The sequence below is a fragment of the Grus americana genome, chromosome 2 (genome assembly GCF_028858705.1).
Source record: "Grus americana isolate bGruAme1 chromosome 2, bGruAme1.mat, whole genome shotgun sequence".
Lineage (NCBI taxonomy): Eukaryota > Metazoa > Chordata > Aves > Gruiformes > Gruidae > Grus > Grus americana.
The window spans coordinates 139,407,156-139,424,738 of record NC_072853.1 but is presented as its reverse complement, the minus strand read 5'-3'; the positions used below and the strand labels follow the sequence as shown (position 1 = coordinate 139,424,738).

At 34.5% G+C, this 17,583-nt stretch overlaps 1 protein-coding gene across 1 annotated transcript in view; it reads left to right on the top strand.

Annotated features, from left to right (window-relative positions):
• PHF14 (PHD finger protein 14) overlaps positions 1 to 17,583 on the top strand; it is a 168,737-nt gene that overhangs the window by 46,593 nt on the left and 104,561 nt on the right. Inside the window, exons 12-14 of the mRNA XM_054817113.1 lie at positions 108 to 203; positions 1,651 to 1,790; positions 9,542 to 9,710. Coding sequence (XP_054673088.1) covers positions 108 to 203; positions 1,651 to 1,790; positions 9,542 to 9,710 — 405 coding nt within the window. The remainder of the gene's footprint in view (positions 1 to 107; positions 204 to 1,650; positions 1,791 to 9,541; positions 9,711 to 17,583) is intronic.

Sequence of the window (17,583 nt, the reverse complement as noted above, 5' to 3'; positions counted from 1 at the left end):
AATTTCCCACTCATAATTTGAGTCTTGTTCTTCATGCACTGAGATTGGAGTGGTATTCTCTAAAAGTCTCAAGACTCATGTATACTGCATTTGTTCAAATCCAATAGAAACTGAACATACCAGCAATTTTGCGTGCTCCTAAGGAAAGGAAACCAAGTAAAAAGGAAGGAGGAACGCAAAAGACATCTACGCTTCCAGCCGTGCTTTATAGGCAAGTAATGAAGTCTTGACAGAATAGATACAATGTCTAGTAAGTTATAGTTTCACAAGAGTGTTAAAATTGTTTGCTTCAGTTTTGATTAACAAAATGCTGCAGAGTTGTCTACATGTTTTACTTATTTCTGAATGCTAAGTTGAATAGTAGTCAATTCTTCACCTTAGCACACATCATTAAGGTTTGGGGTTTTTTTGATAGCAGTGCTTTAAGGACAAAGGTAACTCTTTACAGCTGAAATAGAAGTGTCCTTTGTCACTGTGATGTGAACATTTTTAACTTGTCATTTTGTCTTTTGAATGCAATCATCTGTGTTGATGATTTTGCAACAGTGCTGCTACTGTTTAGTTACAGTGGCTGGATACATACAACACTTGCCGTATAACAATTTTTACTTTTTGCTCGTGGGTTGTCAAATGCTTTGGAATGTCTTGTGTTTTAAATTTCCCTACATCTATTTCTATTAATTCCCAAGAAAATAAAATGTATTCACTTACTCTGTCATTGTTCCACCTTTACCCCTCTTCTGTAAGTTGTGAAGCTACTGACTGGGTTTTAACTAAGCCTAACAGTGGAACATATACTAGGATCCCAGAGCATGACTGTGAAAAATATCGTCTTGGATCTTCTTTTGCCACGGGCAGAGAAGTGGCACAGTCTGACGCTTAGCTAGAGAGCAGCAGCCAGGCCTCCAGCCACAGCAAGTGGGCAGTATCTTGCCCAGCTAGTTGGCTTAATGAAGAAGATGGATTATCTAAACAAAAGTTAATTCTAGTGCTGTGAGAAGTGCAAATCTTGAGAATATGGCAGTGGGCTGAGGATTTGGCGGTTTAGATGTATACACAAACAAATAATAGGAGTCATGCTTTACTGTTCTGTTTCATTCAAATCCAGTCATTTAATTCCTCCCATTTTATAATGGAATCAATGAACACCAGATCTTTTTGAAATACCTACATTTCAATTCCAGTAAAACAATAATAATGAAAAGGAAATATTATTTCTTATGAGTTGATATGTTGCCCAACATAATAGCAGCACAGACCTACTTCAGTGTGCTTGCATTATTGCAATAAGCATGTGATTGTTAAGACTGATAATAGCAGCATAATTTTCAATTTAAGTGTCTGGATGGCAGAGATAGTATTTGTTCCATTTGCCACTGGTACATTTTGTTGAAGTATCAAGTGATTACTTATTGGTTAGAAGTCCTCAAATTAGTTTGAAATCCATTTTATTGTTAAGTTAACTATATTAGGTGTCTTATATGCTTTACTGTGTGTAGGTAGAAGCTCCTTAAGGAGTAATGATGCACTTAAATGATGCATTCAAATTGAAGTTGCCACATGTTTGTATTGAAACTGGGGAATATGCTGGGATGTATTGTTTATTCTTTATGATTTCAAATGTAATTATAATGCTTTTCTGCTACCTACATTAAAAGTTGTGGAATTTGCAAGAAGAACCATGACCAACACCTACTGCTACTGTGTGACACTTGTAAACTCCATTATCATCTTGGTTGCCTGGATCCACCTCTTACAAGGATGCCAAGGAAGACCAAGAACAGTTACTGGTAAGAATGCAGTTGATGTGTTGTCTTGTGCTAACTCTGTGCTTGAAGTAGGACATAAAAGTGAATAGACTTGCAAATTCTAAGTGGTTTAGATATTACTATAATGCAGGCTGAGTGGAGTTACTTTATTTTCAGGTTATTAGCAGTGATATTTCAAGGTTTAGAAAAAAAAAGTTGTAAAGGTTTTCTCATTGTTAGCCACTGTGTAGAAATAGATTATAGCTTTAATTTTCTTAGCTTTTGAGTTCATTTGTAATTACTGATACTGCTATGTAATAATGGTAGGAAACTATAGGCTGCTTTCAGGAAATGAAAGATTTGGTCTTCTGTTTATCTTAGGACCCAGATATGCTACTGTCTGTCCAGATCTTTAGCAAAATGCTTGTAAATACTTAAAAATAAACTAGTAAAATCGGTTTATTGCAATATGCAATATAGGAAATCAGTAGGGTTTACTTCTGTCTTATGACTCAAATCTGCAATGGCAGAAGCATATGCATAACTGTACTTACTGCAGTAATGTTTCCATGAATTAAAATTTGTTTTTGTACCAGTGGAGCAGAACAAAAGCTAAGTGGTACAATGGAAAACTGATAATGTGGTAAAGGTGCTGATTTCCAAACTGTCATAAAAATTCCTGTGCTGCTGTGTTGTGTTAGTGTTCCGCATGTTTCTAAACTGCTCTGAACTGTGTTAGAAGCAGTTATTCAGAAGCAGGTTTTACCTGGCAAGAAGTTAGTGTACAGCATCTCCAGGAATCATCATCACCTTGTCTGAACATTAGGGTACCAAATCAGAATTGTATAAGAATTCCTTCTAAAAATACAGTAAAACTATTTTAATCAAGAAAACCTAGTTTCTGTTTTTCTTCATATGTCTCTTTTTTTAATTATTTTTTTTTTATTATTTTTTAAAGCTTCCATAAAACATTTACTTAAGTCATCTTCTTGGGTAGTTTTGATGACTGTGTGCAGAGCAAGATGGCCAGTACATGAAATGGGAGGTCTCTTTTTTTAAAAATATATCTTAACATGACAAAACCTGGATTTTCCCCAGTAAATTTAGTTAGTAAATTAATAGAGATTTCCTTTAAAAGCTGAAAATCTCAGAAAGGTTTTCGCCATCGCTAATATTTTTCTGAACTTAATTTTCCTTTAATTATTTAATGTAGTCTGTGATTTTGGACTTTCCATTATTTCAAGGGCATTCTGAGCTCTTTGGTCGAAGTTACCAAGTAGTTATGTTACATGGAAGCTTTTATTTTTTTTATATATTTTTTTATTTTTTGGTAGCTTCTGCATTTGCACAGGAGGTTCTTGATTTTTTTTTCTGCTCTTTAACCAAGTTGAAAAGGCTCACTAAAAGCCATCAGTGCAAAAGATGTAAGACTACAATTCTCAGTAGTTGTTAAAGGCAGAATAGTTCAGGTTAGGTAGTAAAAGCTTTTATTTCAAAGCTATAACTTATCTTTGTTGTGAATTTCATGGTTCAATTATATCTCATCACAAATTTAGCTTTTACTTCTAATTAGCTAAGGCATATTCTAGAGTGTGAGATTATAGCAGACAAATTGAGCTGTATTGATTGCATTCTTTTCATCATTGGACATGCCTTTATGTATTCTTTTCAAGATCAGTAGAGGGCATATGGAATGGACCCTTAATCTTAAGTTTGAGTTCAGCAGGTTCCCCCCCCCACCCGCTGTTTTGAATGCAATTTTAATCTTTTGATTAAGGTATGAAGAAAAGTGCATTTCTTTTTTTTTTTTTTATATAGGGGCCATGTACTATTCAGATATTTGTATAGGATATAATGAGAACTTATACAAAAAGATAAAGTAAGAAAATGGGTATAGTGGGAAATTCCTTGAAACATGAGGGAGGTTGAATAGACTTTAAAGTGGTTAAAAATGTTGACTTTACTCTTCTTTTAAAATAGTAAGCAGGAAACAGTTTAAAATAATTGTTTCCTAATTTTACTTTCTATTCCATTATCCCTGCTAATCATTTACTCATAATTGCTAACTTGAGCCCTTGCAAAAGGTTTGATGATTAGTCATATACTTCATCAATACAAATTTATTTAAACATCGAGTAGTTTAGCATGAGTTTATTCCATATGCTTCTTATTTTATACTGTTTGATGATGCCAAATGATTCAGCTTATGTGTGTGATGCTATGTAGATTAGTTAATAGTTATACTTTTTGTCCGCTTCATGCTCAGTATGTAATAGAAATTTAAATCACGATATACAAAAAAGGATTTTTGAAATTGTTCAACCAAATCCACTATTACATGTAATAGTAAGAAAAAAACCCTTTTTTATATTTAAAAGCTAATTTTGTTAAAGAAAGCACAAATTATAATTAATTATCTCAATTTTGCTAAACATTAAAAGGAGGTAATGATTTTAGTCTTAGTGAAATCGTAGTAAGAGTTTAGACCTGGTGAGTGCCAGTGTCTCACAGCTTATTAGAAACTGGTTTCAAGCACTTAACACTAAGAGTTTCCCCTGTTCAGAGGCCTGACAGTTTTCTCCAAGGTAACATTTTTACATTTTGAATATTTTAGAAAGAAATTGTAACATAGTGAGTTCAAAGCCTGTCCTCATTTCAAATAGATTTATTTTGAGAGGAAGAGCTTAGCAGCTATTTTATGTAATATAACATGAAAGCATTAATTTCTATCTCTTTTGATGTGCTGCTTTCAAAGTAGACCAGCAATTCTAACCATAGAGTAAAATGCTGTGGCATACTTTTATTTGAACATTTGGAAATTTTCAGTTTCTTAGAAATCCTGTTGATTAAACACTGGAATATTCTTTTGATTCAGAAGTTACCACAAAATTCAGTCTTGTCACTCTAACTTGTGTGCTTTTTTGCTCCTGCCCATTCTGGATGGACTGGGAACTATGTATTTTCCTGGTGGAGAATGATCTGAACTGATATAAAAGCAATGGACAAGTGTTGACAGACAATACAATGAATCAAAATCTGATTGTAAAATATTGACATTTTCATTAAGAAAATACTTGGCAGCTACCAACAGGGACTAGCTCTTTCTATTGAAATGAGATTGCTGAAAAACAGTGATAACTTCCGGTAGCTTATGAAATGCTGGGGATGGAGATGAACCAAACAAGGACTAATGATCATATTAGGCTTGATGGTTTTTATTTTTGTTCTGGAAGACCAAGTTATTTTAGTGCTAACTCTGCTGTGGGGAGTATTGGCCACAGGACAGAATGAGCTGTGGAGTTCCTGATCCTATGTCCTCTGAACACTCATTCCGTATCTGGACGTTCATTCATATTCCTGACCCCACTCATTCAGTACTGATCCAGCACAACTTGATTGTTTTTTTCATCCTTAATCGTTGGATAATAATTTAAAATTATTAACTGATTTAAGTGTGAGTGCGATATAATATTACATATAACATATATTTTTATGTATTTGTCACTTGTCCTAATTGAACAATGTTTGGGTCGTTGAAAATAGCGAATTTTCAGTACCTTTACTGGCTGAAAGATGCTCTTTGAAGCTCTTTGTCAAACTATTTTTGGTTCATGTATACTGTTGCAGCATAAGGAAGTATCATAATGTCATTGTTTGCACTAATTTTGGGGGGAAGTAACAGGGTTTTCTCTATGGTTTTCATTGCCACTTCACCAAAAAAAACCACCCCATCTCCAAACTATCCCTCCCCTCCTTGTTTTCTCAGTGATATAGATGTTCACTTTTTCACTTTGTAAATTTCTAAGTTAAAGGCCTGATGTTATCGGTTTCTAAAACTTCATAAACAGAAACACTCTTTGGTCTTTGAGTGCTTACTAAAGCCTGAAAGCAAAGCCTCGTTATAAGTTCATATGTTTTTTGAAGCTGCCCATGCTAAGAAATCTATTCACTACCAGGCAACGCAGAAACATTTGCATCGTGCAGTTACACAGAAACAGTTTCGGTGTTAGCCTGGGCCATTAATAATTTTTGAAAATTAATAATGTGCGTTCCTTTTCATTTGCTGTTCTTGTCTTTTGCTAGTGAGTTGAGAATATCCATTTGCTTTGTGAGATGGTAAGGTATCTCTGGTACCTTTGGTTCTTGTACCAACTCACATTGAAAACACAACAAAACCATGCAACTTTTTTCTTCTGTAGGTTGTTAGTGCTTAATCAGAGACTTTCTGTATGATGAAAAGGTTCCAAATCTTCACTGAGCTTTCTTGATGGATCAAACATTTTGAGTAATTTTTAGTAGTAGACATATTATTGCCTATTACTGATTTTTCTCTGTGAGTCTAACTTAGGCAAGTCCAGCCCAAAAGCAAAACAAAACCTATGTACAGAAGTTGACTCTTTGGCACCATTTCTCTTGTTAATTTGTTTGTGCTGCATGGCAATGCGTGCTAATTTAGAGCTAGTCGAAGATCGTTGGAACACTTGGAAAGGTGACCTGTTGTGGTAGGTTCTCTATTCACTGATTGTCCTTGAAGAGGTGAAATTAAATGAGTGTGACTTTAGCGTAGCCAAAAGGAAGAGGAGTTATATGGCTGCTTTCTATGAACGTATTTGGATTAAACAGGAGAATGGGAAGAGAGTTCTTTAAATTCAAGAACCATTTTGAAATAAACCATAATAGGAGCTGAAGGTTAGGAGATTGTTTCCAAGTCAGAGGAGTGTGTGTCTGTAATAGCTTTTCTGTGGGCCCTATGGGAGCTCACAGCCAAACTACTTTATAGTTGAAGCTTGACTGTTTTGTAATAGGGTTGATAAGATGTGGTTGCCTGTGATAGTAGAGGCTATTCCAGTAAATCAAGAGGTTGCTTGTAAGTTCATGTTTATAACTTTCCTTTTTCCCTCACCTTCAGTGTATTTGTGAAGTTTTGTTCTATTATTCACACCCCTCACACACATACTATGGTTTTGCAGCTGTCTTTTTGTACGTCTAGCTTTTTTCTAATTTTGATTGCTTTGACGCTTGCACCCCTGTTTCAGAGCAAGCTGATCATAAAAATGGAATTTCAGGAACTTGTATACAGTACCTCATCTGCTGATGGAGGTGTTTCTTGTCTTCCTCACTAACATCAAAGTTAAAATACTTCATTTATTTATATTTAAATAGGGCCCTAATGAAATTAAAGTACTTTACTGATCTCCACAGTTAGTTTCTGTACAACCGTCTGAGCTTATGTGGCAGAAAAACAATGTCCTTCCCGTTTAGCAGTGCAGAGCTAAAGAATGGGAATGATTTAAATCATAGGTGCCAGGTCGTAGATCTAAGAGACTGGGTTCCCAACTCCAAATGTTGCTGTAAAATCATGCTACTATTTTTGTCTTACAAAATCTTCGATTTTTTTAGTGCAGCTCTTTAGTTGTAGAATGATTATTTTTTAATTTATACATAGTACATATTTTTACCACAATAATGGGGAAAATAAACTTTTTCTAAGAAATGCTCATTGCAGTATTTTTGAGCATTTTCATAGCTATTGCTTACAGCTGCATAAGCAGATCATAGTAAGTACTTTTGATTGTGCTTTCCATTACATAAATTAATGACATGACTGATGCTGCAGTATTATGGAGGGCTGTGCTCTCTGATGCTTCTTGCCAAACAGAAAATCTCCTTAGAGTTTTGAGTTGGACAACTTGAAGACAAGGCACCACATAAAAGTAAAGAACACAAAGTAACCTTTAGCTAAGCAGACACACAAAATTTCAAGGGAATGTTGTTACCACTAAGTCTTCTCTTTCCTGTTACATCATTGGAGAGTCTTTCTTCATAAAATCTTACAGTAATAGCAGTTTGGTCTGTGTGCTTTTGTTTATTTACTTAAGTGCATTTGTATACATATTTGTGTATGTTTGTGCACACAAATTCATGTAAACATACAACTGCTGAAAGCCCTTTGTGAAAGTTATTATACCTTATGTTTCTTTATTGGTTTTATATTTTAGTGTCCTAAAGAGGCCTAGAAATGTTGACAGGTACTGTGTCTGTAGCAAACTCAAGTTTGTAAAGAGGAGGAAGAATAGAGTATTGCACAGTTGTGTGCTGGCTTAAAACTGTTTGCAAAGTATAAAAAGTGCATAAACTGACTTCCTTGTGTTTTGGCTACTGATAAAGTCTCTATGCCTACATGAGGGACAGAAGAGACTCTTACCTTTCCTGCAATCTATCCTGTAGTACTTTTGCTTTTCTAGACCAGCAAATACTTCTAGCACTCGCATGTGTCCTATTTCCAGTGGTCTCAAGTGCTTTAGAGATAAGAAATGATTACTCTTCATAACATTATAATGTAGCCACAATTATCTTAATTGTACATATGGAAAAATTGAAAGAGAAAGGTGTTGACTTAGCCAAGGTTACACTGATAACAGTTACCCAATCCAGGATTAGATCCCCTGTATTTTGCCTTGGTAGCCACTGGTCTGTCTAGTGGACCATGATGACTGCTGTTATCTTCTGGTATAGCCAGGAGAGCTCTGAGGTTATAGTGTTTGGATTAGTTTGAAAGAATTAGAAAACATGGAAAGTTGATGGAGTTGATACTGTGATAGCCCTTACTGAAGTTCATTGAAGAAAAGCTATTCCTGTTGAACGTGTACATATGAAGACATCAGCTCAGACACAACATTACATACCTGACTTTGTGCTTTTGTTTAGATATGGGACTAGTATGCCTTCTTGTCACAAGCGTGTATTAATGTTTAACTTCAAATAATTAAATGCATGTTTTTGTCTCCTTCCAAAGCAAATTCGTTCCTTCGTTTAGATAATTTTAATGTGTGTATCCTTGTTAATGTCAATTGATAGCAGAACATAATGTTGATTATTGGTTTTAAATTATAAAAAGAATGTTTTTAATATGAAACCAGTGATGAAGTGGAATTTGTTTGAAAGGATTTATAGATTTTTGAATTGGAAGTGTAGTGTGAGAGAGAATTAAAAAACTGTCTCTTATCAGTGGGTATAATTTTTAAGTTTTCATTAACATTTTTAGTTAACATCCACATTTATGACTTTGCATAAGATGAGTATTTTCTGCAAATGAGAACAAAATTTGGTGAATTCTTTTTTTGTTAATTCTGTTGTGGAGCTTGTTAATAGCATTACCTTAGCCTCTGTTCACTTTGAAGTTCTGATTGTGATTTTGTACATTTTCAAAAACTCAACAGGCATTTTTTTCAGCTCAGTGTTCGGAGTTTGTTACTAGACATCTCCAGCTTCTGTAGCTTTAATTGTCTCTTAACTATTTTTTTCAGATTTAAAACCTACTCCCTTAGAAAATGTATATTAACATTGATTTTCATAACAGACGTTTCTTCTAAATCTCTGCCACTAAAGAGAACTCTCCTCAGAATGAATTCAGTGGCGTGTCAGTGTAAACATTAAACTGCAGCAGCAGTTACAGTCATGAATAGATTACAGATGGTGGTCACCATTAAAAATGGGGTTATGCTAGGATATAAATGGTTAAATAGAGTACATCTTTCTTGAAGATTAAATCCTACTTTCAAAATCTTGGTTTTCAAAGTTTAAATACTGTCAGAAAAAAACACCAAACCACCCATCAATAAGAAAGTCTTGCTTGTTTTTTGCTTGGTGGCTTAAAATATTTTTGAGGGGCTTCTTTAGGTGTCCATTCGGTTTCTTGACTTTTGAATTTATTTTAAACCCAAGCACTTCAAAATGTTTCTTTTTCTGCTTTTGTGACTGCAGTTTTAAATAGAAAATCTTCTACTTTGCAGGCAGTGCTCGGAGTGTGACCAGGCAGGTAGCAGTGACATGGAGGCTGATATCGCCATGGAAACCTTACCAGATGGGACCAAACGATCAAGGAGGCAAATTAAGGAACCAGTGAAATTTGTTCCTCAAGATGTGCCTCCAGAACCGAAGAAAATTCCAATCAGAAACACGGTAAATGATGATTGAGTTGTTGTTATGCAGCTCATATTCATAATAATTTTGTTTAAGATGACTTACGTTTTGGACATTTGATTGATCTTCTATTTTCGTTATGAATTTCCTTCCCTCTGTTTAATGCTTTAGTACTTGAGTATATACTTTTGCTACAGTAGAAAGCTGTGAAACACGATACTGAACTGAAGACCTGTACAAGCTTTTCCTTTTACCTGGGTCACAAAGTCCTCTGTTAATTGCAGAAAAAAGGAAAATTCACTTTGCACTTAAATTTAGCCTTTACAGCTGTTCTTCACCTTAGTAGTAAAGACACTTTGTTCTTGTATGATAAGATTTAAATATATCAAATTACCAATTACAACTGTAAAGTTGTTATCATTTCCTTATGTACAGGCGACCTACTGACTGCACATTTTGTGACTCTCACAAGACCCTGTTATTTTAGTTTGTTTAGCTTCCTTGTCTTACTAGTCCCTGTATGTTTTCTCAGACTTTCCTGGTGGATAGTTTTTAGAGAAGAGAAGCAAAAGCTCTTCCATACTGTATTGATGAAATATTTAGCATCTTTCTTTCATTTGAAAGTAGAACTTCTTTATTAATCACTGTGTTCTGTTGTGTTTCTCTGGTTGCTCTAATCCTTACAATTTTGCTCTCCTACTTGCTCATAAAATAAGGTTTTTCATGTGTGATGTGTCACATCACCTATAAAATGTACGTATAGGGCTTTTAGGTCCAGTTTAGGGAATGAGTAGTCTTCCCATGACCCTTTGAACATGAGTAGCAATTATTTATAAAAATTGATGGTTCATCTTCCAATATACTACTTTGTATTAGGAATTACTCTCATGTTAGTGTTAGACATACTTCATCTCTCATGCAACACAATTTGTTTTCTCACAGGGCTTTCCAGACTTTTTATGCTTGTGCTAGCAGATACCATACTTAACTCTTCTGAGTATACACTGATAGGATTAAACAGGTGTTTTCCTGATATAACCTTAAATGTTTGCTTTAGTTACATTTAAAAATATTCAGAATGTTTGGGCTGCAGCTTTGATTTATGTAATGGCTTCCTTTTCCTGGTCTGTGACTAAGAAGAACTTTAAGAATGGCTCAAGGCAAAATTATTAATTTAGCTCAAACTATTAGGAGTGGGAATTTTGTGAATAATTGAGAAACTGTAGGAAAGAAATTTGTTTTCCTTTCTTTTTCTCATTGAGGGAAAGTTCTCTTCTTCCCTCAGTGTAAGAACATGTAGATTCTTACAGCTGTCTGAGTAAGTTGAACTGACTTGTTGTGCTGTGGTTCACACAGAAGACTTACCTGATGTTCCTGCTTACTTGAACCCTTTGCATCTTCTCTCCCCTTTACTTCTTTCTCTCTCTTCTCTTTTTACATCTAATATCGTAGCATTAGGGAGCGGGGAATCATGATTATGGGACTAAAGAGAACTAAAAATTTTGCAGAAAAGACATTCATAATAGTAATAGACAGAAGAGTGATAGAAGGCATTGTACAGAAATCCATAGGAAGACAAGATTGGTTTGGTCTAATGCCCATGTAATAACTGTCTGGCTCCTCCTGTGCTTAAATGGAGAGAAGTCAGATTGCTCTGAAGTGTTCCCCTCACACTGTGACACTGTGATGTGCTACACTGGTGCTGCATTGGTGATTTGGCACCTCACGAATTAGAGTATGTCTACACACATTGTGGCATGTAACATACAGACTAAATTTACTTAGCGGACTAGTATGTTGGCATAGTACTGCATTGTACTGTGGAAGAGTTACTGCTGCCAATCTAAGAAAGACTTTGTTCCTCTGCTTGAATTTTTAGGCTGTCTTTCAATTCTCTCCAGTTCTCTGCTTTTCTACAACATACAGATTTGCAAGATAGCATCTTTGCTGTCCTGTGGGCAGGGCTCCTCTGTCAAAGTTATCTCCACTCTTTTAGCTTTCCCATAGCTGACAGGTTTGGGGTTTTTTATTATTTTATTTTATTTATTTCCTACTGCCTTCTACTTACCTGTGGAAGAGAAGGTTCACACCCTTGACACCTGCTGGATTTCTTTATCTGAACTAGGCTGAATTACTTCATTTGAACTCTTTCACGATCTTGGTGCACTTAAGCTGTATAACAAAATGAAAATAACAGACCTCTGAAGACTTAATAGATACTTCCTGGCAGTACAGGATTCCCCTTCACCTTTGCTATGAACCCAGGAAAGTTGGTGTTAGGTTTTGTTGCTTTTTTGTTATGTTTTGATTTGGTTTTTTTAGGAAGGGAATACTTTTTAATTCATTAGATCTGAGGCTGTCTGTGTGTTTGAGTGGAGAAAAACCTGACCTTTGAACAACTTCTCATATGAAGTTTGCTTGAGTCTGACTACATAGAGAACATCCATGTGGTGCATTTCAACAATGATGGCTAGATACTTGCTCTGTTTTTTTGCGTACACCCTGCTCAAATCCTTTAAAATAGTTTAAAATTAAGAAAAAAGATTAACAATTTGAAAATAGACTTACTTCACAGTCCTCTCTTCTACATGTACATTGTATCTCTGGGCATGTTTTATTTGATCTAGTTTTGTTTTGGAAGGAATTGGCAAGCCTGCTTGGCTAACAGTGTGTAATCAGCCTTGCTACGGTTACAATCAACAAGTGTAATTATGAGACTGTTGAATTGTGTATCTGTTGCTCGTAAGGGAATTTCCATTTGTTTTGCATAAATGTATCTTGAACTGATATAATTGAAAGAAGTTTTTTTGCCACATACCTAAGAGAACAGAATGAATCTTAAACATTTGGATTTCATTGTAGTGGTTTGTCATAGTTAATTCTTCCTTATTTTGTTCACAGAAATTGTGGGTAAGCCCTGATTAATTTATTTTGATAAAGTTGCTTTAGGTGTTACTGATGACAATAATAGCTGATATCTCTAAGACATTTTGTACAAATGCATATGATTAAGCCTATATGCTAACTATATGAAAAAATATTTCATGTTAAATTGTACTTTCAGGATTAATATTTTGCAATCAGCTTGTCCTGCAGCTCCTGTTTGGTAACATTGATTTCAGAGATGATAAAGGATACCCTCTTTTAATGAAAAAATTTTTTTTTTCCTTATTCGTAGTATTTTTTTTCCTGATTTCTGGCTGCTTGGGGTGTACTATGAAGACTGAAAGAGCATTTTAGAAGTATTCATATTTTACCAGTGTTGCTCATCCAATCTAAATAGGGATGTGAACTTAAGTCCTGCAATTTTATTTATTTTTTTATTTATTTAAATCCTTCAAAGCACTTGAATTCATTGATGATGTGGATTTTCTTTTCCAGGTCTAAATTATTTTTTAAATAAAATAGTGGTGGGCTTTTTCCTTTAAATGTAACTTTACAATTTCTTTTTGTTTTGCATTATTGCAAAAAATAATAAGGACATCTAATTTTACCTTCTGCAACCTGTACTATTTTTCCTCCTTCTTTTCCTTTATGAACTTAACAGTTCTTTTCAGGTTTTTCTCATCTTAAGTCTCTTAAGTACTTAGCCTTACATCTGAGTCAGGATATTCTTAGCAGAGGTTTAGAGGGGGATGCTCTACATTAGTTTGAATGACGTGCCTTTTCCTCCTATCTTCAGTCTGCTTGTGCAAAAAGCTTGGCTCATAACTAGTTACTGCCTGGGAAGAGCTGTGAGTAATATTCATTTTCCAGCTCACTGAGAGGAAGGTGAGACTGTTTGATGACAACTCAGGTTTTCTTCGAGGGACTACGTTGTTCAAATCTTAATTCAGTCTAATCTTACATCAGAACAGTGATGGCCAGAGACCTGTGGCAATTGGAGTACACTGGTGTTCACAGCTTCTACATGATATCGGAGACACAGTTTCCTTCTATAATTTGGAAGTGTGAGAAAAGTAAGACTGAAGCAGGTTATTCAGAGTCAGGAGAGTGCTTCTCCCTTGTACAATTCTCTACATTAATTCTGTGTCAGGGCAGTACTTTGCATCCTGATGCTGTGTAAGCTTTTTAAAACAACCTTGTGAATACTCTTTCCATCTCTTAGCTTTCAAATATGTCAGAGGATATTTATATCAAGAACAGCTATTTCAAAGAAAATGAGAGGACAGGGAGAAAGTCCAGTCATTTGGACCATGTTGTTTTGGAGAAAGCGCTTATCATATTGTACATTAAAATGTAACTAAAGTTTACAACAAGACGTTTCTGATTTTGAACTTCTTAAGAAGTACCATGTAAGAGAATACACCTAAATGCACAAGGGTAAATTTAAGTATACCAGAATTCTGCTCTTGACTCAGAGTCTATACAAATTATAAATGAATGTAATTAGACAAGACATTAGGCCTTTATAGCTCAATCTGTTGTACAGGGGCTGTATTTGTGGACAGAATTTAATTCATTGTTTATGCTTGTACAATTCAAGCCATATTTAGTGATCTTTTAAACAATTTTCTGAATTTCAGTGCATAACTAGCTTTATTTAAAATCTGTAAACTTTATAATTCAAATTTTGTAGTTGTATAAGCTTCACAAATCATTATTTCTGCTGCTAGTTAATTTCAGATAAATTAATAGCTAATGATTAGCTAATAGCTAATAGAAATCATTAGTTAATCTGAGTAAACCAGTAGATGTCTAGAAATATTTTTTCATCTTTGTTAAAAAACTGTTCTTTTCAGAACTGTACAATTTTTACATATGGGATATTTTTATTAGAAAGATAAGTGTACAATAGTTTGTTTATTTGGAAGAAATCTTTAAAGAGATGTGGATAGTGCTTCACAGCAGTAAGTTGAGAGAGTAATGCTGTTCATCTACTCAACTATGTATGTTCAGTTTTTCAGAGCCTTTATGAGATGATTCGTCTTTACAAAAAAAGAGCTTTTAACAAGTTGCCAACTTGCTTTGTTATCCTCGAATGACCAACAACACAGAGGTTATCGTTTATCTAAGATGTCATTGCTAAAATAGTTTGTTATTCTGGTGTCATATTTTTGCAAAATAAGTGTTCTCCTTCTGTCCTTTGAAAAAATCCCTTATTTCAGTGAATTTCTTTAAAATTTCATGAAGTATGCTTTACCTGTGTAAACTTACCTTACTGTTTGCCCTCTCGTCTGGAGGGGTAATGGAGTTTTTGTCAGAAAAGTCACATACATGCATAACTTCTAAAGCAATATTGTGCGGCTGGGGCTAGCTGTGTGCTGTAAGAGGTGGCAGGGAATACTTTTTCCTGTAGTTCTGGTATATCCTTTGAAGTTAAATAATGTTTGTGATGTTGAGTATTCATCCTCCAACAAATGCTGTCAGATCCTGGTACTCTTAGTGAGCATGTTAAAAGGTGGTATGTTTGGTTGTTTGGGTTTTTTTGGTGGAAATCCCATTTTTGGTTCCCTTTTATTGGAAAGAAAGTATCTACCCAGTGTTATAAAGGTGAAAAAGGCTTTTTGTAAAGGCATTTTGGGAACTGAATAGTTTGTTGAGGGATGTAAATAAAATCTTCTGGTCTTCTGATACTAAACTTATTTTTATTATCTAAAACCTGGAAATCTGATAGCTTTTTCTATAATTACATTGTATAAAATCCAAATGAACAGACAGTGATTTTTCTATTTAGCAGTAAAAAGTATGTGTTTTGGGGAAAGAATTATTAGCCAACACTATGCTGTTCGTTCTTCGCAACATGGAAGAAAACAAATCTCTGCCTGAGGGGCTATGGTCTAAATAATAATAAAAAATACTGACAGAGCATCTACAAACTGTTTTTAGCACAGGGAGTTGTTATGTATACTGTTTTTGTCTTACAAATAAATACTGTTATTTAGAATAAATTATTATTTCTTGCTTTTGTTCCAAATAGGAAAAGATAGCAGAGGAGTGATTGGGTTTTTTTCTTACCAAGTATATTAAAAGATAAACAGGACTGTTATCTTGTATTTAACTGAGGCATTTCCACCGAAGTGCTTTCCAAACCTCTATTGTGTAACTTAATTATGTGATGTCATAGATACAAGTTTTGAATAAAAGATGGCTACTGGAGGAAACCAGAACATCAATTCCAGTTTGAGTGCAAGTATCAGTGCTTCATAAAAACAGCAAATAATTTTAAAACACTTATCTATACTTATGGGTCATCATTTTAATTAACATTGTCAGTGCTTGGTCAACTCATTTAAATATGACTTCTAAATAAGTACCTGGAAGACCTTTTAAAACAACTATCTAGTAGTAGTGGTTTTGACATTTTCAACTTCAATTTCAAGAAATTGCTGTTACCTGAACATTAATGCTCTAGAACAAAATAATCAGGAGTTACTCAGCTTTCTGAAACTTAAAGTTTTCATTATAAAGAACATTGTAAATTACTTTTTTTTTCTTCAACAATGAATGTAAAAGCTCAGCTGACTGATACGTCAATACAAACATGAAAGCTATGTCAATCACTGTGCCAAATCCATGGGTACCTGACAGTATAGGACTCTCTCTTTTGGCTTGAGATCAAATTTAGAAAGGAGGAAAGTAATATAAATTGATGCAGCTCTTCCACAACGCTTGAAGCAGTTGGAGTATATCAGAATTTTGCATTTGGGTTTTTTTCGTTTGGGGTTTGTTTTGGTTGGTTGATTGGTTTGTGTTTTAAGAAAGCTGGAGGAAAAACCCCGTAGATGAAAGATCACTTGTTTTTGATGTAGTAAAGGCATGAAGAGATGGATATATTCCAAATGGGATTCCAATGGTGTTAAGTAATCGATATCTCTGTAAGTAAAGGCAACTAGTGTATGTATCACTTCTGCAAATAAGTGCATTTAAATTTAGTTTTCCAGAAGAGAATCACTTGTTTTAGCAGCAACTGCAGACTGATTTTTCTGGCATTTTTGGCCTCCTACTTCTGTTTCAGTTCTCCAAATGTGTATGCTTTGGAGGAAATTAGTGTTAAAAAGGATAGAAAACAATCCTACTAGTTGTGAAATTCTGTTGTATATTTAACTCTTAGAAACACTAGTTTCAAGTTAATTGCCAGATTCAGTGACAGTATAGGTTGACAGCAGGAATGTTGCAAAAATTTTGCTTTTCTAGAAAATAAAAGTTCTCAAGTGAACAGAAACTAAAAAAAAAATGGGGAAATTGTAATTCTGTGTAATTAAGCTTCATGGTCGACTTGTTTCTCTTTATAATCATATTTTGATTTACTGCTGTTTCTTTTTTTCTGGCAGTTCCTTTTTTATTACTGCTAGCTTTCTGGAAAATTAAATAATTATTTCAGAGATACATTTTGAATAGTAGTGATATGTACCATTTAAGGTATTAACTTTGATCTGTGTTGAGCGAGTGTGCCATCTGGTGTCTATATAGCTGTCCTTGCCTTTGTTTAAAATAATTTTATGCCTGTGTGGTGGCATTAATAGAATATTTTTTTTCTGCCTTTTAACAAAACAGAGCAAGTCAAAGGGATATCTTCTCCAACTGGCTTGATTATAACCTTTTCATTGGCAAAAGGGTGTTTGTAACATTGAATAAGGATTGGGTGACATCATGGATTAAAAGCTGCTGTCTCAGCAAAATGGTCGTGGTTTGTGTTTAACAGCAGAGAGATCATATTATCAGTGCAGTTTCAACCTGTGTATTTTTTTTCTCAGGCTTTTGAAAAGCTGTGGTTTGCTTTATACATGCTCATGGTAGTTAACACAATGATTTCATTAGGGTTACTTTTTTTGATACTAGTTTTCCCAATTCTGTTTTCTGAAGTGTTCTGCTCTGCTGATGTTCTATATCAGAGTTGTTTTCTGTTCTGTAGTAATGAAAAGACTCCTTGCCACAACCTTTTTGTTTGGAATGATTTCATAGCATTCAG